Source organism: Sorex fumeus, unplaced genomic scaffold (assembly GCF_029834395.1).
Source record: "Sorex fumeus unplaced genomic scaffold, SorFum_2.1 ptg000002l, whole genome shotgun sequence".
In the NCBI taxonomy this organism is placed as follows: domain Eukaryota; kingdom Metazoa; phylum Chordata; class Mammalia; order Eulipotyphla; family Soricidae; genus Sorex; species Sorex fumeus.
In genome coordinates, this window is record NW_026606059.1 from 48,177,684 (window position 1) to 48,205,215 (window position 27,532).

The 27,532-nt window shown below is 39.5% G+C and overlaps 1 protein-coding gene across 1 annotated transcript in view; it reads left to right on the forward strand.

Annotated features, from left to right (window-relative positions):
• KCNQ3 (potassium voltage-gated channel subfamily Q member 3) overlaps window positions 1–27,532 on the forward strand; it is a 347,409-nt gene that overhangs the window by 312,161 nt on the left and 7,716 nt on the right. Inside the window, exons 9-11 of the mRNA XM_056109822.1 lie at window positions 8,311–8,337; window positions 24,544–24,746; window positions 25,918–26,020. Coding sequence (XP_055965797.1) covers window positions 8,311–8,337; window positions 24,544–24,746; window positions 25,918–26,020 — 333 coding nt within the window. The remainder of the gene's footprint in view (window positions 1–8,310; window positions 8,338–24,543; window positions 24,747–25,917; window positions 26,021–27,532) is intronic.

Consider the following 27,532-nt stretch of genomic DNA (forward strand, 5'->3'; position numbering starts at 1 on the left):
AGCCAGGTTCCACACAGTGCCTGTGATCTTCACTGTTTCCTGGAGGACATCCTGCAGGGTAATGATTCCAGGTCCAAGCTGCACTGTGGAATCATTATAGAAAAATTTCAGTGTCCATCCTATGCATCTGGCTGATTAAATCATTAAAATTTAAATAATTACAATTATTTAGAGGCCAATACACCGGACAAGCTTTATAGATGAATTTAGGGTATAACCAAGTGTTTCCAGATAGACCCTATGGAAAGGCTGATAAGAAGAATCTGAGCAGAATCAGTGTCTGAGAAGGTAGAGAGTCAATACAAGAGGCTACTTGAAAATCTTGATGGGCTCACGTGGCCATGAACTTCACCACAGACTGTACTGGATCTTGGGAATGGGCAGATGGTAAAAGCAGTTCTCTGGTGACCTCGTGATTTTTGTTTTTAAGGAGGTGACTACAATCTCCTCAAGTGCAGAGTATTAACAAAGTAATGGAAAAAGCAATGTCCAAAAAAACAGATCCTAAAAATTCTGTCTAGAAGAATAAGTTTTCCAATAGGGGGTCTGGGATGAGAGAGAACTAGTTAGTAGTAAGGAATGCTAATTCTCTGGTGGAAGTTGTGGTTTGGCCACTTGACATTGAAATATTCATCTTAACTAGATGTTAAATTACAGTGTCAAAATTTTTGAAATAATAATAAAGTAGGATGATCTTTTAAAAAAAATTCAGACTTTAGTAAAATAAAATCCATTTTACATGGTCAATATCTCTGAAAAGAAATAGGAAAATATTTCTTAGAAGATCAACCTGCTCTGAGTATTCAAGTATATACTTATTTTACTTTTCCTGGGCACTCTCTCAAATAAGTCAGAAGTTCTCAAATGTTAAGGTGGGGAGAAGGGATTGTGAAAACAGAGATTCCACTTTACTTTCAGCCAGTGTAGGCAGAGGAGTGATAAAATTATCTTGAACATGTTTTCCAGAATACTTGGAGACACTTTGAGATTATATTTTAAGTGAGTAGAAAGAAAGATTAACGATTGAGTTGAAAGACAAAGTGAGGGACAGTCTCTCTCACACCAGTAGCTGGAACTGAAGTGTCGACCTTCCCATGTCCCCTTGGTGTCAAGAGACTGTAGTATCACTCATGCAGGGCAGGTCGTTTCCTCTATCCTCCCAAACATTCATTGTGGGGCCTTCAACAAGACTCTGGACCTTGCTTCAATTATTCCTTATTCCATCACAAGGCTGTAGTAACAATTTAAAGAAATCCAAGAAATCATCATCTACTGAAATATTTCCCTCTCTAAAATCTTCCATAGAGTGATCATACAAAGATAGTAAATTCCAAACCTGACCATGACTTACAGGGTTATGAGGGATTAGGTTCTTGTGTACTATTAACATCTCACCTCCATCTGACTTTGCTCAACAAATGCTACTGGTATATGCCACTTTCTGTGTAAAACACTCATTCCATTAATATTTATGAGAATCTTGGATGTGGTAAGTCTTAGGCAAGTTCAGGAAAGATCATAGATCACTTGTGAAGGGTCTAATCCTAATACTGAAGCTATTGGGAAATCCTCTGAAATAAAAAATAAGGTATGGTCAAAAAAGAGTGTGGAGTTTCCATGTAGTACCACTTGTATGTGAATTTCATGACTTCATCTTTTCTAACAGCTACATAGTACTCTATTGTGTAAATGTACCAAAGTTTCTTTAACCAGTCATCTGTTCTCGGGCACTCAGGTTTTTTCCAGATTCTGGCTATAGTAAAGAGTGCTGCAATGAAAAAACAAGTGCAGATGTCACTTTGACTATACTTTTTTGTCTCTCTGGGATATATTCCCAGGAGTGGTATTGCTGGGTCAAATGGGAGATCAAATTCTAATTTTTTGAGAATCGTCCATACTGTTTTCCAAAAGGGTTGGACCAGTCTGCATTCCCACCAGTAGTGAAGGAGGGTCCCTTTCTCGCCACATCCACGCCAGCACCGGTTGCTCTTGTTCTTTTGGATGTGGGTCAATCTCTGTGGTGTGAAATGATATCTTATTGTTGTTTTGATCTGCATCTCCCTGATGATTAGTGATGTAGAGCATTTTCTTATGTGCCTTTTAGCTATTCTGATTTCTTCTTTGTGAAAGTTTCTGTTCATTTCCTCACCCCGTTTTTTGATGGGGTTGGGAAAGTATCATGTTAAGCGAAATGAGTCAGAAAGAGCGGGATAGACACAGAAAGATTGCATTCATCTGGGGAACATAAAGCAACAAAATGGGAGACTAACACCCAGGAGTGGCCGAGATTAGTACCAGGAATTTTTCTCCATGTCTTGGAGGCCAGCCACACGTGTTAGAGGAAAAGGAAGCTCAGATAAAGAAGAGAGCACCAAATAAAGGGTGTTGGGAGGATCCTCCTAGGGTAGGAGAAGCATGCTGAAAGTAGACTATAGACCAAACATGATTGCCACTCAATGCCTCTCTTGCAAACCACAGGACCCAAAAGGAGAGAGAGAGAGAATAAAAGGGAATGCCCTGCTACAGAGGCAGGGTGGGATGGGAGGGATGGGAGATGAGAGGGATGCTGGAACCTGTGGTGATGGAGGATAGGCGCTGGTGGAGGGATGGGCACTTGATCATTGTATAACTGAAACCCAAGCACAAAAATTTGTAAGCCTATAACTGTACCTCATGGTGTTTCACTAGTAAATAAAAATTAAAAACATAAAATAAAATAAATTAAAAAAAAATTTTAAAAAGAGTGTGGAGGATGATGGGACAGACCCATAGTTCTAAACAAAGAGAGTAATTAGCAAATAATTTCAGGGTTTGTCACTAGAGAAAGTAAGAGTTTGACCTAAATGAAGGCAGTTAAAAGGTACAGTTGAGGAAGTGTTTGAAAAGGAGTAAGAAAAATGAACAAAAAATCAAGTGTGATGAGTTAAAAATGAAGACAATGAGATGAAACAAGGCTACGATAAATGAATGATACAGTTTTAGGTTTATTGACTGTGTCTTCTTCAAATTAACTTACTTGTGGGTCTTTTGAATGCAGAATTCTCTTTTTTTGCTAGAATCATTGTGGATGTAGGGTTGAATCAGTGTTCTTTCAAATAGCAAAAATATTCTTGAAACAGACACATGGTTCCTTTTGAAAAATAAATGTGTGACCTTGAACTCAAAAGCAAAGGTTCCTGCATCAAAATCAAACTGAGATCATTTGCCTTTGCTCTACACCCCAAGGTCTTGGCAATAGGCCCATTCTTTGGGGCTGATTTGTTTTAAATCAGGTATTGTCCTAGCTGTCAGAGACTTGGAGGAATATATTGTGCTACAGACAGTTGCTGTGATATGGAAATGGCTTTTAAACTAAGGAGAGAGCATTTCTTTCTGTTTTTTTTTTTCAAGGACAAAAAGAAATTCACTTAGCAACCTTCTGAATAAAACAGGGCAATTCCTTGAGAAAGAATGTCCCTGAATTCCTACCTACTCCATATTTGTTAATTTCTTGCTATGTTATCAGCTATATCCTATAGAATATTTGTCTTTCACCTGTAATTTTTTAAAAAGATTAACTTTATTAAGATACACAATTGACTATTGAAAATATGGGGATTAGGGGCACCATTACCTCCATATGGTCAGGAGAATCTGTGAATAAATTTCCACCTCCTCCTCCACTTCTTCCCTCTCCTTCCTCAACTATTAACAAACAACTTCCTGTCAACCTTATAGTTAATCAGCACATATTTTGCATTTTATGTGTATGATTTATAGTTCTTGTAATAAAGTAGGCTAGAAAAAACAAACTGTTAAGGAAATTGTAAAGAAGATAAGATATACTAAAATATTGAACTGGGCCGGAGAGATAGCATAGTAGATAGGACGCCTTGCATGTGACCGTCCCAGGTTCGATTCCTCTGCCCCTCTCGGAGAGCCTGGCAAGCTACCCGTGATGTATTTGATATGCCAAAAACAGTAACAAGTTTTATAGTAGAGATGTTACTGGTGCCTGCTCAAGAAAATTGATGAACAATAAGAGGACAGTGCTATATTGGTGTACTTTTATTGATACCACAAGTTTGTGCTACTTCCAAGAAAATTCCTCTAAGTAGAATCGTTCATTTTAAAAGGGTATGTGAAATCATGGTGTGTGAAAACAGAGTAGATCTTAGAACCTCAGAAGTTTGAACTACATGATTCCACTTACGAATGGTTTTTACTATGATCACAAATTGACATTGGTCACCACTATCTAATTCTAAACAATGATAATAGTTTTGCTGCATGAAAAAAAAAAACAAACCTTTATCCATTAGCAATTACTCCTGGCTCTCACTTTCCCCACTTTCCCCTGTAACTACTAATTGCTTTCTCTTTCTATTATGCCTCATTTGAAAAAGTCATATAAAAATAAAATTTTATGGTGTGTGACTTTTGTTTAATTTCATATTTCAAGCCAATGAGTGAAATTAAAAAAAAATTTTAAAAGTATCTAATATCACTTATTAAATAAGCTACTCTTTTCCTTTTGCTCTCTTCTTTGTTAAAAGTAACCGTATATAATGAAGTATTAGTTTTGTGAGATTAATTATATAGACGAATATCATCCAGATTGTAAGTGGTAGGGAAAAATGATTGGAATCAAGATTTTGCAAATCTTATTTGTCTGAGAACAAAAAGTTATTAGGGAAAAAGTTGCATAAATTAATGAGTCAAAGATTATTGAATAGCAAGACCCATTTTTTAAAAATTTTTATTAGTGAAACACCATGAGATACAGTTGTAGACTTACAAATTTTTGTGCTTTGGTTTTGATTATACAGTGATCAAATACCCATTCCTCCATCAGTGCCCATTTTCCATCACCATGGATCCCAGTATCCCTCCCACCCCCATTCCCCCCATCCCACCCTGCTTCTGTGGCAGAGCATTCCCTTTTGTTCTCTCTCTCCTTTTGAGTGCTGTGGTCTGCAAAAGAGGCATTGAGTGGCAATCATGTTTGGTTTATAGTTTACTTTCAAGATACATCTCCCATCCTGGGAGGATCCTCCAAACACCCTTTATTTGGTGCTCCCTTTTCTATCTGAGCTGCTTTTTCCCTTAGCATGCCCAGCTGGCCTCTAAGCCATGGAGTAATCCTCCTGGTACTTATCTTGGCTATTCTTGTGTATTAATCTCATATTTTGTTACTTTATGTCCCCCAGATGAATGCAATCTTTTTATGTCTGTCCCTCTTTTGCTGACTCAATTCACTTAGCATGATACTTTCCATGTAGTACCACTTGTATGTAAATTTCATGTCTTCATCTTTTCTAACAGCTACATAGTACTCCATTGTGTAGATGTACCAAAGTTTCTTTAACCAGTCATCTGTTCTTGGGCACTCAGGTTTTTTCCAGATTCTGGCTATTGTAAAGAGTGCTGCAATGAACAAACAAGTGCAGATGTCACTTCGACTATACTTTTTGCCTCTCTGGGATATATTTCTAGGAGTGGTATTGCTGGGTCAAATGGGAGCTCAATTTCTAATTTTTTGAGAATCATCCATACTGTTTTCCAAAAGGGCTGAACCAGTCGGCATCCCCACCAGTAGTGAAGGAGGGTCCTTTTCTTGCCACATCTGTGCCAGTACCGGTAGCTTTAGTTCTTGTAGATGTGGGCCACTCTCTGAGGTGTGAGATGGTATCTCATTGTGGTTTTGATCTGCAGCAAGACCCATTTTTGAAAATTGTTGCTGTTAGGATTAATTTTTTTAAAAATTGTATGAAAGTACTTGTCACAGTACCCAGTACAGAGAATGTGTTTAAGTCTCTGGCGTTTGAGAAAAGGGAGGAAGTTTTGAAGGAAACTGACAGTTCTAGGAAACCATTTTTAGTGACAGTAAAATTACAACCCCTTGCCTGCATTATTTATTTATACTGTTCATTTATCAAGTAACTACCAAGCATCTTTTATGTGCAAGGTACCGTGTCTGTCAATAGAAACATACCAGTAAACAAGAATGACAGTTAATTGTCCTTATGGTTGATTTAAAATAGAATGTAGAAGTGCCCAGGAATGTTTTTTCCTGGAATTTTTGGGATTGAGTCTATGGCAATCTCAGTGGAGCTGTGGGTGAGTATGTGAGCCAGATTATGTAGATTCAAGATTGACATAGAAATGGGCAAGTAGGAACGTTAAGTGTAGTCATTGTGGCTAAGGCAGTCTGTGGAGACAGGGTTTTTGTTAATGGGAAGATTCTAGTAGAGAATGAAAAATGTGAGTTGAATTTTAAGAGAACCCTAAGAGAAGATCTAGAAGAGATAACAGGATAGAAGGTATGACTTCAGAGCACAAGCATGGCATTAACCTTCATCTTGGGTCCCTTCATCCTTTACCATAGAACAGAGACTCAGAGGTTAGCCTACGTATTGTCACTGTCACTGTCACTGTCACTGTCCTCCCGTTGTTCATCGATTTACTTGAGCGGGCCCAGTAACATCTCCATCAGAGACTTTGTTGTTACTGTGTTTGGCATATCAAATACGTCACGGGGAGCTTGCCAGGCTCTGCCGTGCGTGCGAGATACTCTTGGTAGCGTCCCGGGCTCTCCGAGAGGCGCGGAGGAATTGAATTCGGGCCGCCCATGTTGGCTGCGTGCAAGGCAAATGCCCTACCTGCTGTGCTATCGCTCCAGCCCTAGCCTACGTATTAGAGGTCGGCTCTTTAATGGAAGGTCATTGGGGAAGAATTCCATAACAGAATGGTAGAGGAGTGAGAAGGTTGGAAGGATGAAGAAGGAGGAGGCAAGAAACCTTGTCTAAGAGAGATGAAGAAGGAGGAGGCAAGAAACCTTGTCTAAGAGAGATGAAGTAGAGGGTGGGGCCTCTGATTCCCGACTGCTCTCTTTTAGAGTGTCTTTTGCTTCAATTCTAACCTTAGTGCATACTTTCATCCTTTCCTTCTCTCTTCCTGCCTTCTTTTCTTTTCATGGAGCTGAAGACCCGAGAATTTTGGAAAGTCAGTATTTCCTCTGCTTTTGTGCTTTAGAAGAGAAATAGTCCCAGTTATATTAGAACCACAAAAAAAAAAAAAGGAAAGTTGAGATGATCATAATGAAAAGTCTTATTTATTTATTTATTTATTTATTTATTTGCTTTTTGAGTCACACCTGGTGATGCACAGCAGTTACTCCTGGCTTTGCACTCAGGAATTATTCCTGGCGGTACTCAGGGAACCTTATCGGATGCTGGGAATTGAACCTGGGTCAACCGTGTGCAAGGCAAATGCCCTACCCACTGTACTATATCACTCCAGCCCCCTCCCCGCAAAGGTCTTTTATTATTTCCCTCACCCATATGCCCCAGTAATAGTTCAGTTATTTGTTCCATACTTATTTATCACATGCCAGGCCATGGACTGTTTGTGTTTTAGAGCTAATATAAAACCTAAACCCCAAGATATCAAATCCCAAGTAGATCATGGCCAGCATATAATTCTAAGACAATGTGATCTGAAAACAAGACTACACGTAAAACAATGTTAGCTCAGTCTTGAATCTTAGATGAAAAACTTAAAGGGGACATCATTCCATCCAACTGGAACTCAAAGGGTGAATAATATTGTATTAGGCAGGACAAAAGAGACCTTATTCTAAAAGAGTGTGAACAAAGGTTCAGAACCATGCAATCATTCATAGCACATGCAGTTCTCTGAATAAAATTATGGACTCCTAAAGCTAGATCACTTGATTGAGTTTAAGTCCTGATTCTGTAACATTTCTAACTGTGAAATGTTAGTGGTTTAATTGTTTCTCTGTGGCTCAGTTTCCTCATCAGAAAAAGTGAGGATTATCATACCAATGATCTAATAGGTTTGCTATGAGAATTAAGTATGTCTCTCTGTAAAAAGTACATAAAATAATATCAGTCTAGTAATTATTCTTCAATAAGTGTCAGTGTTGATGATGATGTTGACCATGATGATAATGGTTATTCATAGAATTATGGAGTGTATAGCTGCTGCATAATGAAATTCCTGGTTTCCTGGTCTGTCCCACTATAAATCCAGCTCAAGACCCGAAACAGAGTGGGTCCTGTATCCATTTCGTGGATTAATAAGTGAATGTAGGTTAAGAAGAACCTTGGTTGCTGAAAGTCAAATCATAGCAGTAGGGACTTGATTCTGTCTGGGACACTCATTTGTTCCTCACTGGCCATTTTGTCCCAGAGCTCTATGTTGCTCTTTCATCTCCATCAAAGAGACATTTTGGGCCAATTTTGGGGAAGGGTAGATGTTCTGTGTAAATTTTAATAAATTTTTCTTCCTGCTCTCATCACATTACAGGAAAGACCAACTGGAGACAGCAGCGAGGTATGTAATGTCTCTGATTATGAATCCATTTCTTTCTACCACAGTGTCAGGACCAAAGGTTCAGTTCTGCATGGTGAAAGGTCCCTGGCAGATCATGGGAAGCACTAGAGAGATTAGGGACTCATTGTAATTGCTGAATAACATATTTGTATATATAGATGTGTGTATATATATATGTATATATGTATATCCCTCTGGCCTTTTTATGAGCCCCTAAATAGGGGTCATGGCCAAAGACAATACATTTTACCTCTCAGCAGAATAATGGGTCAGGAGTCCTGCAAATTTCATCCCAGTTGGTCCTCATAACCACAATATAAGATAGACCCATCTATCTTTTTTTTTTTGAGAATTGAGGTGGTCGGAGTTCAGAAACTCTGAATTATTCTCCCTGGGCCACACAACTTGAGTGAATAGCAAAACCAACTTTTAAATTCAGGTTCGGAATCTTGAGACAATGTTATCCCCATGAACCATAGTTTCATTTATTCTGGAGACTCACAGGAAGGGGGTGCTCAGGAACACCTATGGATATAGTTCCACACATCCAATCCTCTTAAATACCCTATGTAATAGGTGCTATTTTAATCACCGTTTTGAAGATGATGAAAGTGACGTTTAAAGACGTTAATTGCACGTGGTTATTTGATTTAAAAAGTGACAAGACCAGGACTTGAATCTTCATAATCTAGTTCTCCAGTGCATGGTTCCAGCCACAGTGCTAGTTCTCACAGTTGTTGGGAATAGTTATCTAACTGGTCCTTATAGGCCCACCTCATCCATTTCTGCTTCTTTTGTTTGAATCTATATTTTCTTAGTTCATGTAGTTATAATCTCTACAGTAAAATGGGTTTGTGGAGACAGAGAAAGTGACAGGAATTTTTTTATGATCAGATGCTGTAATTCATTAGCTCTCTTTTCTCTGTAATTCTTAGCCACATCTTTTCACAGGGTGATGAATAGTACTGGCATTGAATTTCTCCTCATGTCTTGGAATCAATGGTTTTTAAAAGTGTGCAGGAATTTAATTTTATTGATGAGAAAAGTATTGCTCAGAACTGTCGAGGACCCTGGTCACAATCCCATAGCTATTTGTAATTTCTCCTGCCACAGGGACCCTGCAACGTTGTTCCCAGGCTACCAAATAACTGCTGTTTGGACTAATTTTTTTAAAACCCACATTCATCTCCAAACGAGGGATTACTTTCTATTTTTCTTTTGTAGTGTGCATGTATGTGGGGGGATAGGGGTTTTGCCTACTTGTAGTAACCCTTTGCCTCTGGATTTTGAAACTCTTGTTAAATAGGCAGAAAAGACGGAGGGAATCAAAACATGGGCTACATTTATTAGGAAAAACATTTGACTCAGAGAGCAAGGTGACCTTCATCACACATTTCACTGGTTTCCCTTTGGAATCAGTTTATAGAGACAGTAGTGCCAGCCACATAGGATCTGGCCTGTCTGACCTTAAAGGTTCCTGGGAGCCCTAGGGAGAGAGAATACAGAACTAACTTTAACTATGGAATCCCTACTCCCCAATTGATCACATCATAATCAATAATGCAATTTCACCTCCTCCCACAGCTAAAAGACAGGAGAGGGCTGCTAGGGGTTTCTTCTCAATTCTTCTGAGTTTGAGAGTTGTGTTTTTATGATTTTGCAAAAATATGAAAAGAGACTGTCCTTCGTGCAGCTTCCTTTTTGTTTAGAAGTACATTATTCCTTTAACTGTGGTAATCTTTGATTTAGTTTCATGAGTATAAAAGCAATATTTATGCTTTTACATCCTCACTATTACCTGAACTGGGACTGCCATATCAAATCATTATAAAGAGAGAAACGTTAAAACAATAGAATTTGACTCTCTTGCTCTTCTATTGACTATACATCCTTTTAGGGACCAGTTATCCTCAGGATCATGTCTTTCAAAAGCTCTAAGGAAGAATATTTTCCTGCATTTTCCTAGTTTGTGGTGTTTGATGGTAATCCTTGATGTAACTATGCCTCTAGCATCACAGCGCCTGCCTTCTATGTGTGCTTCTGTTTCTATATCCTTAACTTTCCAGTCTTTGTTCTTGTAAAGACACATTTTATATCTTAGTAAATAAGATCATATTCACAGGCATTGGTTTAGGGCTGTAACATGTGGCTTTTGGAGACCACACGGAACCCTCTCTGAATGATGGGTTTGCACAGGGTGAAGTCTGTGTGAGTAGGTCTAGGTTGTGTGTTCTTGGAATGGATGGGCTTTTAAGAGAGTTATATTTTACTCTCTTTACTCAAGAGGGTGAAATTACTCATAGAGAAGTTGGAGTTTAAACTTGTGTCTGCTTAGCTGTCTGCAGATACTTGGTATTCTCTTTAGCAAGAAACTTAAAATTACCTTAGAATTAAAAGAGAAACAGAAATAGAAGCTGAGAACAAACTCTAGACTTGAGGCTCTTGGACCTCACAGTCTACCTTGACCAATTTACTTACTAGCTGTGTTTCTTAGAGGACCTCACAGCCCCTCTCAGTATCCTCGTATCCTTTCCTATGAAGACGAAATAACAATAAAGCCAACCTAGCTAGAATAGCATCTGTAGCCAGGTATATAACATTCACACAGAGATTTGTGCAGGTAAATAAGTTGACTGTTCATACATGAAAATTAGATACATGGGGTAAATAACTTTTAGAATACCATGAGTAATCAGTTGTACTCTTTACTTTCCTATCAGTCCATGAATCTACCCTTGAAGCACCAGGCTCAAAGTATCCTGGTATCATGCTATAGATTCATAGGTTTGCTGAATCAGAGGAAACTGAATATTCATTAGCTCGGTTAACTTTGAAAAAATCCACATGAGATAGAACCAGATTAATATATCAGGGTTATTTCAAGTCATGCTGCCATTCTTACAGCTCTGCACTCAGGTCCTTTCACTTCCTGCTTCCTTATCTCTACTCTTTGAGTTCTTTTCCTTCCCCTCACTAGACATTGCCTTGGTAACAACCCCGTCTGCATCTTTTGTTAGAAGTCCAAGTTTGTACTGGGGAACTTCAAAGTTTCTTCAAATTGTGGCCACGGTAGCATACTTTATTCTGTTATTTTGACTCATTAGGTAGTGTGAATTATACGTCACCTTTAAAAAAATGAACTGGGGGGAGAGATAATACAGCAGATATGGTAGATAGGATGCTTGCCTTGCATGAAGTTGACAATGGTTTGATTCTTGGGACTGCATATGGCTTCCTGAGCACCACCAGTAGTGATCCCTGATATCAGGTCCAGGAGAACGTCCTGAGCACTACCGAGTATGGTCCAAAATTCCAAAAAGAGGAAAAAAGAAAAACCTTGAATATGCAATATTAGACACATTGCTAAACTTCTATCATTCAGTTCTTTTTCTCTAAATGGTTATAGTAAGAGAATCTGCCTTCTAGGACTACAATAAGAATTGGATTCTTAAAAGAGATATAACCATGAAAAATTTGAATCATAGTATATGCCTTTATTACTGTCATTATTGCAATGTGTATTAACTCTCATATGTCTATGTTTTCTGTGCTCAGCATCTCTTTGACATTGTATAGGTATGACTTAGGAATCAGATCTACCTACTTTAAGTGTTGCAACACTTTCCCTGATCTTCCTCCCATTTATTTTTATTGCTTGTTTTATCCTTCTATTCCCCCCTCTACCCTTCCCACCCTCCCTCCTCTCACCTTCTTCATTAATTCCCTTCTTCATTTACTAAGAATTATTAGACTTGCTTAATCTCAGGCTCTGGAGATTTTCTGGGAACTTGAACTAAGTCTAAAGTGGGGGAGGCACAGTATGTTGAAGAAGGTAGATATGCCAATGACTAAAGAATTGTGGGAATGGAGGATGCAGGTTTAGGGATATTACAATAACTGGAATAAAATACAGGAACAGAAACAAAATAAACAAAATGGCACTACATCAAATTTTTAAAAAATTTTTGTAGCTAAATGTGCTGCAACTAAAAGACAGCTAACTGAATGGGAGAGAACATTTGCACTCAATGCATCAAATAAATTCAAAATACACAGAAATCAAAATAATGACAAGAATATAAAAAACTTATGAAAAATGGTAAATAACTGGGGGGCTAGTACAGTAGATATAGCACTTGCCTCACACATGCTGTCAGAATCAATCTCTGGCACCCAATATTGTTACTAAAGCCCTACCAGGAGTAATCAGTGAGTCTAGAGCCAGGAGTAATTCTTGAGCATCACTGCCAACAACAATAAAAAAGGTGAAGGGATAAGGAGAAGAAATGAACAGACACTGATTTGAAGAAGACAGGTGGATGGCCATATCACGTATTATCAGAGAAATAATTCTCAAAATCAAGACAACAATGATATATCATCTCACCCCAGTGGAGCATGGCAGCAGGCGCCAGAGCAGTTAAGACGTGTCCCTGCATAGTAGATAATACCTGTGCCCGCATAGCAACCCAGTAGAGAGTGTTTGGGCATATTTGACAAGCAACAGGTATCCGGCCTTGAGTCTCACCCAACCCCCCCTATCAAAAAAAAAAATTGTCACCTACTACTCTTAGCGAATCATTCCTAACTTCAGTATCTATCCCTAATTGGGATTGGGCTGGTTCAAAGCAGAGTTGGAAAGGTGATAGGTCAGTAATGCTAGACTTTATGTGATTTGACCATCCTCTTAAGTAAAGACCCTCTATAAAGTATGTGTGTATTTGGCAATGAAGTAAATGGACATCAGCTATCTCCCGGAGTGGTTTTCTTTGCACACCAGTCATCCTTCACTCTATGTCTGCCCAGACCCGGTGTGTAATGTCTGGGCACATAGGGAAAAACTGTTCCCCAACACACTTGATCACTTCACTTGATCACTTGACATCCCGTTACTCATCAACTTGCTCGAGTGGGCACCAGCAATGTCTCCATTCACCCTGAAACTTGCTAGTGTAGCCACACAATCTTTTGACATCCCGTGGGATCCAGTTGGTAATGGCTCTAGTCCAGCGGTTGTCTCCAAATCTCATTAAGTGTCCAGCCCATCTGATTTTCAACGACTTTGCAAACGAGACAGTGTCCCTGATTCTTGACCGTCAACGGAGGTCAGAACTCTGGATTCTTTCTCTCATTTGAGTGAAGCGTCATACTCCAAGCATAGCTCTTTTGATTCCTCTTTGGGAGACCCAAATAGTGTTCTCATCCTGTTTTCGTAGGACTCAGGTCTCTAAGGCATATGTTAATGCAGGAAGAACAGTGTAATTGAAGAAATGTGCCCCAAGCCGGAGGTTCTTCATCCTCTTAGCTATTTCTTTGATGCTCTTAAAGACATTCCAAGCTGCTCTCTTCCTCCTGCTCAACTCAGGTGCCAGGTCAATTTTTTTATGTTGACTTCTCGACCTAGGTACATATAACTGCTGCATTTGGAGATGATCATCCTGTTGAGAGTGAATGGAAAATCAGGAATAAGACCGTTTCTCATAAACATTGTCTTCGTGAGATTCAGCTGTAGTCTGACATTTCTATACTCATGGTCGAAGTTAGCTAGTATTTGTGCTGCTTGGCTGCTGTTTGGTGTTATTAAAATGATGTCATCAGCGAAACGGAGGTGGTCTGGTTGCTGACCATCTATCTTCACTCCCATTCCTTCCCATTCCAGTTGTCACATGATATTCTCCAGGGTGGCACTGAAGAGTTTCGGTGAAATGGTATCACCCTGCCGAACCCCTCTCTTGACGTCAATGATCACCTCTCTGTAGAATGATGAGATCCTGGTAGTGAATCCGCAATACAGCTCACAGAGGATCCTGATGTATTGAGTTTGAATGCCCTGTTTGGCTAGGGCATTGATGACCACTTCAGTCTCAATAGAATCAAAGGCCTTCTTTAAATCAATGAACATTAGAAAGAGTAGCATCTTGAACTCCCGAGAAACCTCAGTAAACTTGGTTATTGTGTGGATATGGTCTATTTTGCTAAATCCTTTTCAGAAACCACTTTGCTCGCATGGTTGTCCTTCATTTAGTGTTTTGCCAATCCTATTCAGGATGACTTGGGTGAACAGCTTGTAGCAACAGACAACAGGCAGATCAGGCGATAGTTGCCAATGTCGTGGATGTCTCCCTTCTTTTACAGTAAAACAGTCCTGCTGGTTTTCCATTGGGACAGAAACTTGCATTCAGACAGGTAGCATGTGAAGAGCCAAGCCAGTATATTGATGAGTATTGACGGCAGGTTCTTCAGGTGTTTGGATCTGACCTTGTCTTTTCCGGGTGTTGTTCGCTTCTTTACTGATAAAATGGCGTGTTAGATTTCGGAAGGGAGAACATTGGGAACGATATATCCATCCTGCGGAATTTGGTATGTGGGCAGGTGGACATGGCTATCGAAGAGATTTGAGTAGAAGTCATGGATAATCTTCTCCATTTCCCTTCTGGAAGATGTGATAGATCCATCAGGATATCGGAGGACAGTCATCTTGGTCTTATAGTTGGCAAAGGACAGGTGGGCGTTGCGAATGTTTTTCCTGGCTTCTGCCACATCTACCAGCACTGCTGCTCTTCTCTCTTTGAGGTCTTCCTTTATCGCTTCTCTGCACTGCTTTGTGAGCTCGGACGTTCACTTGTGGTTGCCTGAGACTTGCACCAAGCAACATTGGTGAACAAGCTCGAAAGTTTTTGACAGGCATCTTTTTGTGGCTATCTCTCTCTTAGCGTTATTTGCACAATCATGGAGGTGCTGAACCAGTCTATCATATTCCTCGTCAATGTTGTCAACAACGGCATCTTCCCATGTTGTTGCAGTAGTGCCAAAGAGCTCCTAGTTAGTGGTCATTCTGGGAGTTCTCTTCTTAAACTTTGTAGCCTTTTCTTCCCGCTCTGTGAAGTGGAATTTTGCATGAAAGAGACAGTGATCCGATCCCATTTGGAATTTTGGGACAACAGCGACATTGGTCAGGTAAACCATCGATTGAATATGATGTGGTCAATTTTGTCGTGGAACCATCCACCGGGAGACTCCCATGTCCAATGTTTAGATTTGGCCTTTTGGAACTGTGAGTTACCATGGATGGTCTTGGTCAACATAATGAACTCAGACAGTCTCTCACCCTGTTTGTTCCATTCTAGGCCATGAGTCCCAATGAGGAGCTCTTTGGCTGATCTTCTCAGTCCTATCTTGGCATTAAAATCACCAACAATGATCTTGTAGAAGGTGTGATCTTCTTTATAGAACTTCTCCAGCTCCATGTAGAACTTTTCAATTCCCCCTTCATCATAATTGGATGTTGGTACACAGACAATAAAGATAGAAACTGCCAGCAGTGAACCACATCTATTCAAGTGTAATCATCCAACTCAGGTTGTTAGGTATTCAAATGAATCAATGTTTATGGCCAAGTTAGTGTTGACAAGGATACTGACACCACTGACACCTCTTTGTCGCATGTTCGGAGGAAGAGTTCTTCCCTAGTGTCGAAAACAGAGTGATGTGATTGATGCCTTCTTGTCTCAGACCAACGATGTCATACTTGATCTTTCGCACTTGCACCATCAGGTCCTCGATTGATGCATCCGATGCCAGTGTACGTGCATTGAAAGTACAGACAGTCATTTTTGTCCTTCTTCGTTTTGGCAGCCTAGTTCGGCCCTGAGATTTTATCAGCCTCTCCTTCCTCATCCTTCTTAACGCTGCTATATTGGTGGCTTTCTCAGGGCCAGGGCAATGAGACCCATTGTATTTACTGGTTTTGGCATATTGTATATCGAATACATCATGGGTAGCTTGCCACACCCTGCCATGCAGGCAGGACATTCTCGGGAGCCTGCCGGGCTCTCTGAGAGGGATAGAGGCTTTTAGGGAAGCCTCTAATTGTCCTTGCAGGTCTTCCCATGGTTCAAACCATATTTGAACACCAGAAATATGGTGAGGTAATCTTGTATTAAGTGTTTTATTTGTAGCCGTGCAGTCCGGAAAGCAATCTGGAGTGTGGTGGCGGCTGGGTAGTGGAAGTAGTGGAGGTAGTGGAGGTCTGCCAGGCTGCTGGGAGCAGGTAGGGGATCTCTGTTCCCGAGTCCATTGATCCTGGAGTCCAAGGTCACAGAGTCCCTCTTCTCTGGTTCTGTGGAGCTTCACTAGTGCGTGAGTCTCAGTCCAAGTGTCCGGAAAGCATCCGAGCATGCTAGCAGCTGGGTAGTTAAGGTAGTGGAGGTAGTGGAGGTCTGCCAGGCTGCTGGGAGCATACCCCCCAACACACACCAGTGATAATTGCACATAGCAGAAATTCTGAGGAATTTCTTTGTATTGGCCAAGATGTAGAAAAACTGAGCTCTCATACACTGCTTGTGGGAATGTTGCCTGGTCCAACCCCTGATGGAAGACAGTATGGAAATTTCTCAGAAAATTAAGAATAGATCTTCCATCTAACACAGCAATTCCTTTTCTTTGTAATTTATCCTTAGGACACAAAGTGTTCATTCAGAAGTATATAAGCATACCATTATTCTTTGCAGTACTCAGCACAATAGCTAGGATATGAAATCAATCTGGTACCCAACAGCAGATGAGTGGATAATGCAAGTGCGATATATGCCCAATAAAATACTGTGCAGTTTCATAGAAGGATGAAATCATGCAATTTAGATGGAGATAGAATATATCTTGTTAAGTGAAGTGAGTCAAAAGAAGAAGGACAAATACCAGACACATTTATGTTGCATATGGGAGAATAGTAGGAAAGGGAATGCAAGGTATCAAAAGGGGGGATATGTAGATTGTAGAAATGAGTACAGGCAAGGAAAGAAGTTGAGGGGAGACTTAAAAGAGAATAAGAGATAAAAGATAGGTGTCAGGGCCTCAGACACATTGTCTGTGTAGAGGTGTGCTATGTTTTACAGAGCCGACAATACTATAATCATGAGATCCAAACTACAATAACCAAATTTTAAAATGTACTTGTGAAGGAGGCAGACTGGAGAGTAGAAAACATGGAAAAATTGATGAAGGGAAGTTGATGCTGGTGGTGGGACCAGTGTTGGAAATTGTACTGCTGGAACTCCTTTGTGAATAACTATGTAAATCACAAAGCCTTCAATTTTTTAATTTTAAAAGAATATATGAAAAAACAGAATAACTTTAAGTTCTACCTGGAATGAGAGGTCAAGAGAGGAGCCACAGAAGAATTCTCCTTTGGCCTGATGATTAAGGCTTAAGGAGATGATTAAGGCCCTAATTTGATCTCCTCACTTTCAAACTTCAAGCTAACGAGCATTGAGTTCCAAGTTTCTCTCCATAAACCATCTACTTCTATATGACAGATCCTTAGAAATACCAGCTCCTTAGATCAATAAAGTTCCAAGGAAAAAATTTAAACTCCCTAAATAAACACTCTCCATTTTTCTATGGCAGAATTTTATTTTGTAGCTAGGAACAAAGCATTAGTTGTGTTTTTTTTTTCACCTTTCCTGAAAACATTATGAGAACTGAAAAAATGATCATTATTTTCTTCAACATTGATATCAGTTATGGAAAGCTATTAACTTCCAGTTAAAAATAACCAAAAACAAAGGCTTGAATGACTGTTGACAGTTTCTGTTGTCATTGACTTTCTTGCGATTGACAGTGATACTTGAGAAATTCTCTACAAGGGTGGCTGAACATCTTGTATAAGGCCAACAATTCCTATGTGCAAAGAAGGAAGTACTAAAGAATGAAGGAGGAAAGGAACAAATGAGGACTTTAACCTCTGTAGGCTGATATATATTGACCATTAAGTCAGTCATTTTACGTTATTACAAGAAATAGTCTTAGACTGACCGTCTTCTAAGGAGTCTTCTCTTGGCTGCAGTGAGTACACTCTAAGTTTGAAAAGAGATTCATTCATCTATCCATGGATCTATCCACCCAGTCAGCCATAAGATCTATCTTATCATCTGTTTTCTCTCTATCTATCATTTATCTATCATTCATGCATCCTTTTAGCTAGTGATCAATTCTTTATGTTTTCTATCCATCTATTCATTCATCCTCTTATTCTATCTATCTATCTATCTATCTATCTATCTATCTATCATCTATACACATAAAGAGAATATATAAAAGATTCACTCATATTGTACCATATTAGACAATTTACTTTCTTTTATTGAATAAAATATAATAGTACACATATAGAATTTTTTCTTATTCATTTAATGTATGTTTAGGTTATTTCCACTTCTCTGCCTATTTTGAACAGCGCTGCTATGAAAAATGATTAATATACTGTTTTTTAAAAAGTTATACCTTCCAGATACACTGGAAAAGAGTAGAAATTCACATTTTTAATTTAACTTCCACTGCTAAAATCTGACTAACTGATCTAATTTTTATCTTATATCTTTTATTTTTACCCTCATTCTTTAGTCTCACGTTTTCCTTTTGTCGCATGAATTCATTCTTGATTTTCCTTATTTCCAAACATGAATCCTTTACCTGAATAAATCTCACTCCTGTTCTTCTCACTACATTTCTCAGCTTCAATATCATAAACTCCCATGTTTTGATCCTGAGCTACTGCAGCTGACTTCCTGATTGGCTTTCAAATCAGAAAACTATAGAGGCTGTCCCTAACTACCCAACCTATATCAACCTCCTGTGAACTTCCATTACAAGACTAATTTTTTTTATCAAATTTACATTGATACATGTATCTTTTTGCTTATTGTCCTTATTTTTTGCCTCATTGTAAGTTTGCTGGAATTTGAAAAAAAAAAACGTATTTCAAACACCACTCTATGCCTAGCATGTTAGTGTGTTATCCAAATATTGAAATAACTGAATAGGTAAGAAAATGGTATTGCCAAGAGAACAGTTCAAATTGGGAGTCATGTCTCAGCATTCAGACTATAGAGCAAATATTAAAAAGTGGGTGGGTGCGGGAGAGGGAACAAGATTGCTAGTATTATACCAGGTAGAGTTAGGGTGGCATAATATATTTATAGCCATACATATTCAGTACATTTTCAAGAAGACTTGTGCATAGCTATGAGGATAACTGGTGGACATGCTCAGGTGAGTATCAATGGGCATATGTATTATGTATAAACATGTGAAGAAAAAATCCTCAGGGGTATGTTTTTTAATATGGTAATGAGAAAGGTGATATGTATCAAGAAGGGCTCCACTGCAGTTTCCACTCACTGCCATTGCTGAACCAGAAATCTAGGTTTCTTATTATTATTCTTATTATTCAAATCTAGGTTTCTTATTATTCATTAATGAGACTTGAACTGGCCAATCAATGTCAAAAGAACATAAATAAGGTGGGGTCTACCAAAAATAGAGTCATTATGTCTTCTCAACTACCAAGAAGTCTCAAGCCAATCAATTGCTTACTTAATTTAAGAAAGTCCTAAATGAAGATTACTCCACAGCTTAGAGGCTGGCCTCGCATGTTGGGAGGAAAATGCAGCTCAGATAGAAAAGGGACTACCAAGTAAAGGGTGCTAGGTGGGGCCGATCGGGATGGGAGATGCAGGCTGAAAGTAGACTATAGATGGAACATGATGGCCACTTAACACCTCTACTGCAAACCACAACACCCAAAAGGAGAGAAAGAACAAAAGAGAATACCCTATCACAGAGGCAGGGTGAGGTGGAGGGGACAGGGTGGGGGTGGTGAGGGGTATGCTAGGACCATTGGTGGTAGAAAATGGGCACTGATGGAGGGATGGGTACTCGACCACTGTATTACTGAAATGCAAGCACCAAAGTTTATAAGTCTGTAACTGTACCTCACGGTGATTGTCTAATAAAAATAATTTTTTAAGTCCTAAATTTTGGGGCTGGAGTGATAGCATAGTGGATAGGGCATTTGCCTTGCATGCAGTCAACCTGGGTTCAATTCCCAGCATCCCATATGGTCCCCCGAGCACCGCCAGGAGTAATTCCTGAGTGCATGAGCCAGGAGTTAACCCCTGAGCATCGCTGGGTGTGACCCAAATAGCGAATAAATAAATAAGTAAATAAATAAATAAATAAGTCCTAAATTTTGAGTAAGAAAGAGCCCAAAATTGCAAAGAGTTGTGATTGTTTTATTGTACCAAGAGTTTAGCATCTGCAAGATAGGAAATAAATTTTTTGTTGAATAAGTAAGATTGGGCTGGAGCGTTATCACAGCAGGTAAGGCGTTTGCCTTGCATGTGGCTGACATGGCCGACCCGGGTTCAATTCCTCCGCCCCTCTTGGAGAGCCCGGCAAGCTACCGAGAGTATCTCGCCCTCATGGCAAAGCCTGGCAAGTGACATATTCAATATGCCAAAAACAGTAACAACAAGTCTCACAATTTGTTGTGAGATGCTACTGGTGCCCACTTGAGCAAATCAATGAACAACAGGAGGACAGTGCTACAGGACAGTGCTAAGCAAGATTAGACGTATTTTACAGGTGCAAAAATGAGCCAGAAGATATTTTGAGTAGGATTTTAGAGGTTTGCTCTAGGGCACTACTCTGCACTGTAGGATCGGAGAGCCCGGCAAGTTACCGAGAGTATTCGATATGCCAGACACAGTAACAACAAAGTCTCCAATGGAGACGTTACTGGGCCCGCTCGAGCAAATCGACGATCAACGGGAGGGCCTTTACCTTTTATCCCTGGCCTCCGTCCACTAGATGCCACCAGCATCCTACACAATTTGTGTCCAAACATTGACAAACGTTTACTGGAGGGAAAATTATTCATGACTGAGAACCATTTCTTTAGTAAGAAATTCCATGGAATATCAAATATTTTGTTACAGAAGGCCGAGGAGATTGGCCAGCAGGTTGGGCAGGTGCCTTGCGTGCAGCTAACTTGAGTTCAATTCTCTGCACCCCATATGTTCCCTTGAACATATGAATTACCAGGACTAATATGATTAATATTATTTACAAGAAATAATTCCTGGTTGGGGATCCCAGGATAAATCCTAACCATCCCTGGGTATCCCAACTTCCCAAAAGGAGATTTTATTACAATGGTCAAGTGTCACCTAAAATAACCTAGACACACCTGGCATAGATACCTAATTGAACTAAGAGTGGAAATGAGCTGATGTTTGAACAAAGATTTAGGAAGAATCTAAAGAAGAAAAGAAAGAATGAAGATGCGTTAGTCCAGTATTGCAAATATTAGTAAATAATATTGGGCTGGAGTGTGGAACTTGGGAAACTGCATGGAATTTAATAAAATAAGTGACTGAGACCAGAGTCAGGAATCCAGGGTCAGTGCTATATCTACCAGGACAGAATAACTCTGATTTTACTTTCCCATTTCAAGTTCATCTCCTAGAATTTTTTTCAATTTATGTTTGGAAATAATTGTCTGTAGTTAACAAATCAGGAATTTCAGTTTTATAAGGAAACCAACTGTCAACTCCAATGAGGCCTTTTCTTGTGAGAGCCTGCAAGATCCTCAATGGGGTGGGGGGGAGGGGAGTCTAAATTATTCACTACAAATCTATATGGAGAAGGACAGACATGGGTTTAGAGTTTCAGGGATAAATTTTTGCTTTGCTTTTAATTATCCTTTGAAGTCTTGGATTTCAGGCAAGACAATTAAGAAGTAAATCAATCTCCCACTTGGTGGAGAGGAAGAGTTCTATAAGCCTCTGAGGTGCAGTGACTGTAATTCAGAATTGAGGTTTCTGACTGGTACTCAGTGCATCTGACTCTGTTAAAATTCTATTTCTTATAAACTGTCCTCTGTGAGTTGTGGGGTGTTAAGTGAACAGAGCTAAAGCAATTCTGGCCATTAGAGTTTTCAGTGAAGCATTTAAAGGCCACGCAAGTGAATCCTAACTCCCAGACCAAAAGAAACAAGAGAGTTCATCAGCTGTTAGACTGAGGTTTCAGTGAGGACAATATGACTGCCATTAGTCCACTTATTTTTTGATGAGTGCAAGTTCAGTGTCAATGGTGAGTGTTTAATATAACATTAAGAAATTCTAAGTATAAAATAATATATACATCCCAAGAAAGACATTATGTATTTTAATGGCCTAGGAAATTTTATCCAATTTTGATATGATAATCTTGTGTATATGTACATATTTGCTTCTGGGGTACAGGATTGTTTACCAAGATAATTATGAGAGCCAATGTTTACTGAATGCCTCATCCCACTGATGGAGAAGTGGGGTGGAGAAGTGGGAGGGACTTTATGTGATTGGAATAATGAATCCATTTTGTTATGTGGTGAGATAGTTAGGTAAATGTCATCAAAAAGGAAGGGCCTAGAAGTTATTCCTTAAAGTTTCTCTTACACTGAGTTCATGGATAGGAAGACCTCTATATGTGCTCTGCCTTTGGCTTTGGCTTTTCTGCCTTGTCCAGTATATTTAGCCCATGATCCCTCATAGTTAAGTCTTTCATCTAATACCAGTTAGGAAATCCACTAGAAAAAAATTGTCTGGCTTAGGAAAAATTTAGTACTCTGAGTGTCTTTAAATGTTCTAAAGTGACCCTAGGTAGATTATTAATAGGGTGGTGCTGAATGATAGCAAATACGTTCATGGGATCAGGAATGCTGACTGCTTTTCTAACTGTTCACTAATTCGTTATTAAATGAATGCACTTTGGTGCTGTAACTTTGTCAGTCTGGAAGGCAAGAAATATTATGATTATTATCATTTGTGATGCTCCCAATTGTTGCAAGAGAACCAAGAGAACCAAGAGAACCCAAGTATCCCAAGAAAACCAAGTATCCAGAGAATATAGGACACTGGGACCAACCTGCTCTCCAACTCTAAAACCCTTGACTACACTGTACCAAACCTGAGATTTCAGCAGCTTTGGGCACCGGGTATCTGAATCAATATTCAGAAATCCTGATCTATCTTCTCTGGATACAGAACTGAACTCAAGTGAATTCACTCACTTATCCCAGGAGAATAAGCACTATTACTGAATGCCAAGCCCTGCAAAAGGCGATGGAGAGATGTCCTCTCACTTGAGTGAACGTTCCACATAACTACAATATGCAAAATGCAGTGTTCAGAAATACTCACAGAGGCTCTTGGGCATGAGCCACACAAAAGATTGCATTCTTTTGCCCAGAAGGATGAGGTGCAGAAGGTGATGATGGCTATCAATATTGATTGAGCCCCTGCTCTGTGCATTGCTCTACGCCAGATCCTTGACAATATCATTTCAGTGTGACCATTTGAAGCAGGAGGTGTTTATTTCTGTTGAGAAAAGACACCTGAGTTCAGAAGAGTCACCTATATGGAAGGGATGGTGAAGAACTTCAGGTCAATAAGAAGGTGGCTTTGTGTGAAGACCACTTTTTGTGAACCTGATAATCATATCTTATGTCAAAAACATGTTAGGTAGTATTGTGAGGAAGGGTGTCCCTTCTTAGAATAACAGGTTTGAATCCATCAAAAATGCATAGTTACAAAAGAAATTATGTTGAGATATAATTGTCATAATTCTTAAACCTCTGAGCTACAACCATATATATTGCTTCTTCACGTGCATACACTAATGATAAGATCTAGTGGTGGGTTGGATACACTCATGATTTTTCAATGTAATGAACCCAGAAGTAGCTGGAAATAAAATAATATGAAATATTATGTGGTTTCTATGGTGAAAAGTCAGAGACTGTAGGGAATTAAAAATATTGTTGGACTTTTTCAACAATAATATGCACTGTAGCACTGTCCTCCAATTGTTCATCGATTTTCTCCAGCAAGCACCAGTAACATCTCCATTGTGAGACTTATTGTTGCTGGTTTTGGCATATCAAATACATCACGGGTAGCTTGACAGGCTCTGCATGCAGGCGGGATACTCTCAGTAGCTTGCCGGGCTCTCCAAAAGGGGCAGAGGAATCAAACCCAGGTCGACGACGTGCAAGGCAGTAGAAGTTAGAAAATAAAAGATAACATATTTATTTAGTCCAGCACCAGAGATCTTTTCTCCTCCCCTGAATTTTACATAAGGAAACTGAATTCAAAGATGCTAAGAATGTTGTCCCACAACATTTTGTGAGGGTGGCTGTGTTTGGTTGGCTGTGTTTCAACCAAACCCTGGCCCTTCCAAACTGTTAATTTCAATTAGCATTGTGGATTATGCCTTTGCCATTCACATGTGTTGGAAAGTGTGCGAGTCTTTATGGAGAGGGATGGGGAATTACAAGAGTCTGCAATGAAGGACAAAAATTGTTCACTTTTGCTTATTTTGTAGCCAAAAGATGGGTCTCTTGGATCGGGTTCGCCTTTCTAATCCTCGTGGTAGCAATTCTAAAGGAAAGCTATTTACCCCTCTGAATGTAGATGCTATAGAAGAAAATCCTCCTAAAGAACCAAAGCCTGTTGGCTTAAACAATAAAGAACGCTTCCGCACCGCCTTCCGCATGAAAGCCTACGCTTTCTGGCAGAGTTCTGAAGGTAACGCCTCTATTCCCTCTGCTCTCTCTTCCAAGTTCTCCTTCCTACCTTATACCTCCACCCACTTTCATACTGAAGAACTCTCTAGTCTCCAAAACAACTCATTTTATACCATCCCTGAACCAACTTTTGCTTGTACCATCTTAACCAAATGAACTCCAGGCATCTGTGATCTACAGTAATCTCCCCAGTCCCCATGTACACTTTCATCTTCTACCATTCTTGTTATCTCCAGTCATTTGTGGTATGGTATCAAGATAGAATGTAAAATAAGTTAGTTTTGAGAAATACCACATGTACTCAACATTTATTATTGTATATGATCGTAATAATTCTATTTTAGTGTTTGTTGTCATTAATATCTGTTACTATGACTAAATTATAAAATAAAGATCCCCAGAGGTATGTATATAAAGGAGAAAACAGCACATATAGGGTTTAATATTATCTTTTGTGTAAGCTTTTGGGGTCTTGGAAATTATCCTTTGTAGATAAGAGGAAACTGCTATAGCCCCACAACCTACAATTGATAGAGCTGAGAATCTCTCCCCTTTCAAGTTCCATGCATTCCTGTGCCAGAATTTCCACAGATGTCTGCCTAGAAGCCTTGGAACCTGTGCCAAGGTTCCTGATGAGTGCATGAAGATTGTGTTGTCATGGTGAGAAACCTGTAGGAAAGAGACACCCAGAAGAAAGTGACCTAGAGACCTTGGTGACTCAGTGCCCCAGAGATTCAGAAGGGGTGTTCTGTAAACATCCTGAATTGGCTGTAAGGGAAAAATCTCTCACCTCTTTCACTTAGGAATAGTACTGATGATCAGGGATCAAAAAACAATCCCCCTCCAGGCCCTACAGAATAGTGACTTCAAGACTGTTTCCATAAGGACACATGTACACACATGTCCAAATGACTCTCTAAGAATCCAAGAACTCACATCACTTCCATCCTAACTTTCTCTTGTAACTATATTTTCTGAACCACAGGTACTTCTGACTCGAATTTCTAGTGCTAGGTTGAGAAGATGCTAGGAAAGACCTGTGTGGTACTTTTGGTTTTCCCAGCATGAATACTAATACTCTGGGATTTAAATGTGGAAGGCTCTGTCCGCAGGCATCCTTTTGTCTTTCCAAGCACTGTGACCTGCCCTTGATATGTGTGTCTCCCTGTCAGATGCTGGGACAGCTGATCCCATGGCAGAGGACAGGGGCTATGGGAATGAGTTCCTCGTTGAAGACATGATCCCCACCCTGAAGGCTGCCATCCGAGCTGTCAGGTAAGACCCCTCTATCCTACTTCTGGGCTTCCACTTTAACTCCCACAGCACATGGCTTCGTAAAGAGCTCCTGGGCTTTGAGAAGGTGGAAGGGAAACTCCCTGAGTAGTTACTCAGAACTGTATTAGGACTAACAGTGTGTCAGTAATCCTGAAGTGTGTTGCTTAAAGAATGATTCCTATTCTAGCAAGTCATGGATGGCTTTTGCCCCAGCAGATTCCTGCAAGTACTTCCAGCTGCCATGTTCTTGTTTTGAATGCTATTTACATGCACTAGCATGGGATTTCTTCCTGTTCATGTCCTTTCCCGAATTAGGTTTTTCATTTAGGTAGTATTCATCCATCTAGTTTTTGTTGAATAGCATTCTCAACAAGATAATCTATCATAGAATATTTTGTCTTTATCAGACAGGGCTGTAATCCAGCCTGGCTATTTCTGTTTTGCTGTAGATTTATATAAGGAAATAAAAAATATGCTGTAATTACTAATTCAGAAGAATTTTGATTAGGATGTGAACACATAAGCAATACATAATGCCCAACATTATGGGTTGCTTAAACACTAAGTATGATTCTCAAAGTGCATGGTATTTTCAGTAAGATTCCCAGACCAATACATCACAGGAGCACAAAGCAGTTGTAATATGTGGACCTTCTCAAAGCCATTTACTTGGTTTCTGAAAACACCATTAACCCCAATGTGACAAAAATATGGTTGGATGAAAACACAACTAACTGGACCCATCACTGGTCCAATGATCTTATTCAAATAAAACTAATGAATGTTTCAGTCTCTAGAGAGATCTCTTCTGAGCTCACTATAGCAGAAGCAAGATTTGGCCTCTTAACCTACCATAAATAAAACTATAAAAACAGTGAACTTGGGAGCTGGAGATACCACAGCAGGTAGCGTTGGCCTGCACACAGCCAACCTAGGTTTGAGTCCCAACAATCCATATGGTTCTCCTGAGTTCTGCCAGGAGTTTCCTTGCATACAGAGCCAGAAGTAACCCTGATCATATCTGGGTTTGGCCCACAAACCACAGAAAATGAGTTGGTTTGTAATATGATGTACTAAAGGCTGACAAATAAATCATATTTTATCGTATATGAAAAATAGTTTTTCATTGGCTAAAGCTGGTTGCATGAAACTCAAATGCATTATTTTATTATTTTATTTTATTGTTTAGTGAAGCATGGTAGTTTTTATCAAACAAAACTTACTTGGAAAGACATAAGGATAGTGAAAGAGATGAATACATGTTCAGGAGAGAACACCACCTTCTCCAAAGTGGCAAAAGTCAAAAGACAGAGATATGTGTTCAAGGAGAACAGAGGCTTGAAAGAGAAAGCCTCAAATGCATTTTTTTAAATATCTCTGCAAGAAGGAGATGGGAAGGCCTGGGGTAGTCTGTGTTTCCTGCCATTGGTCTGCAATTGGTGGTCTAACAGAATTTGTGCTCAGAGATTAAACCATGATGGATTTAATGACTTCTACCCAGAAAAATGAAGC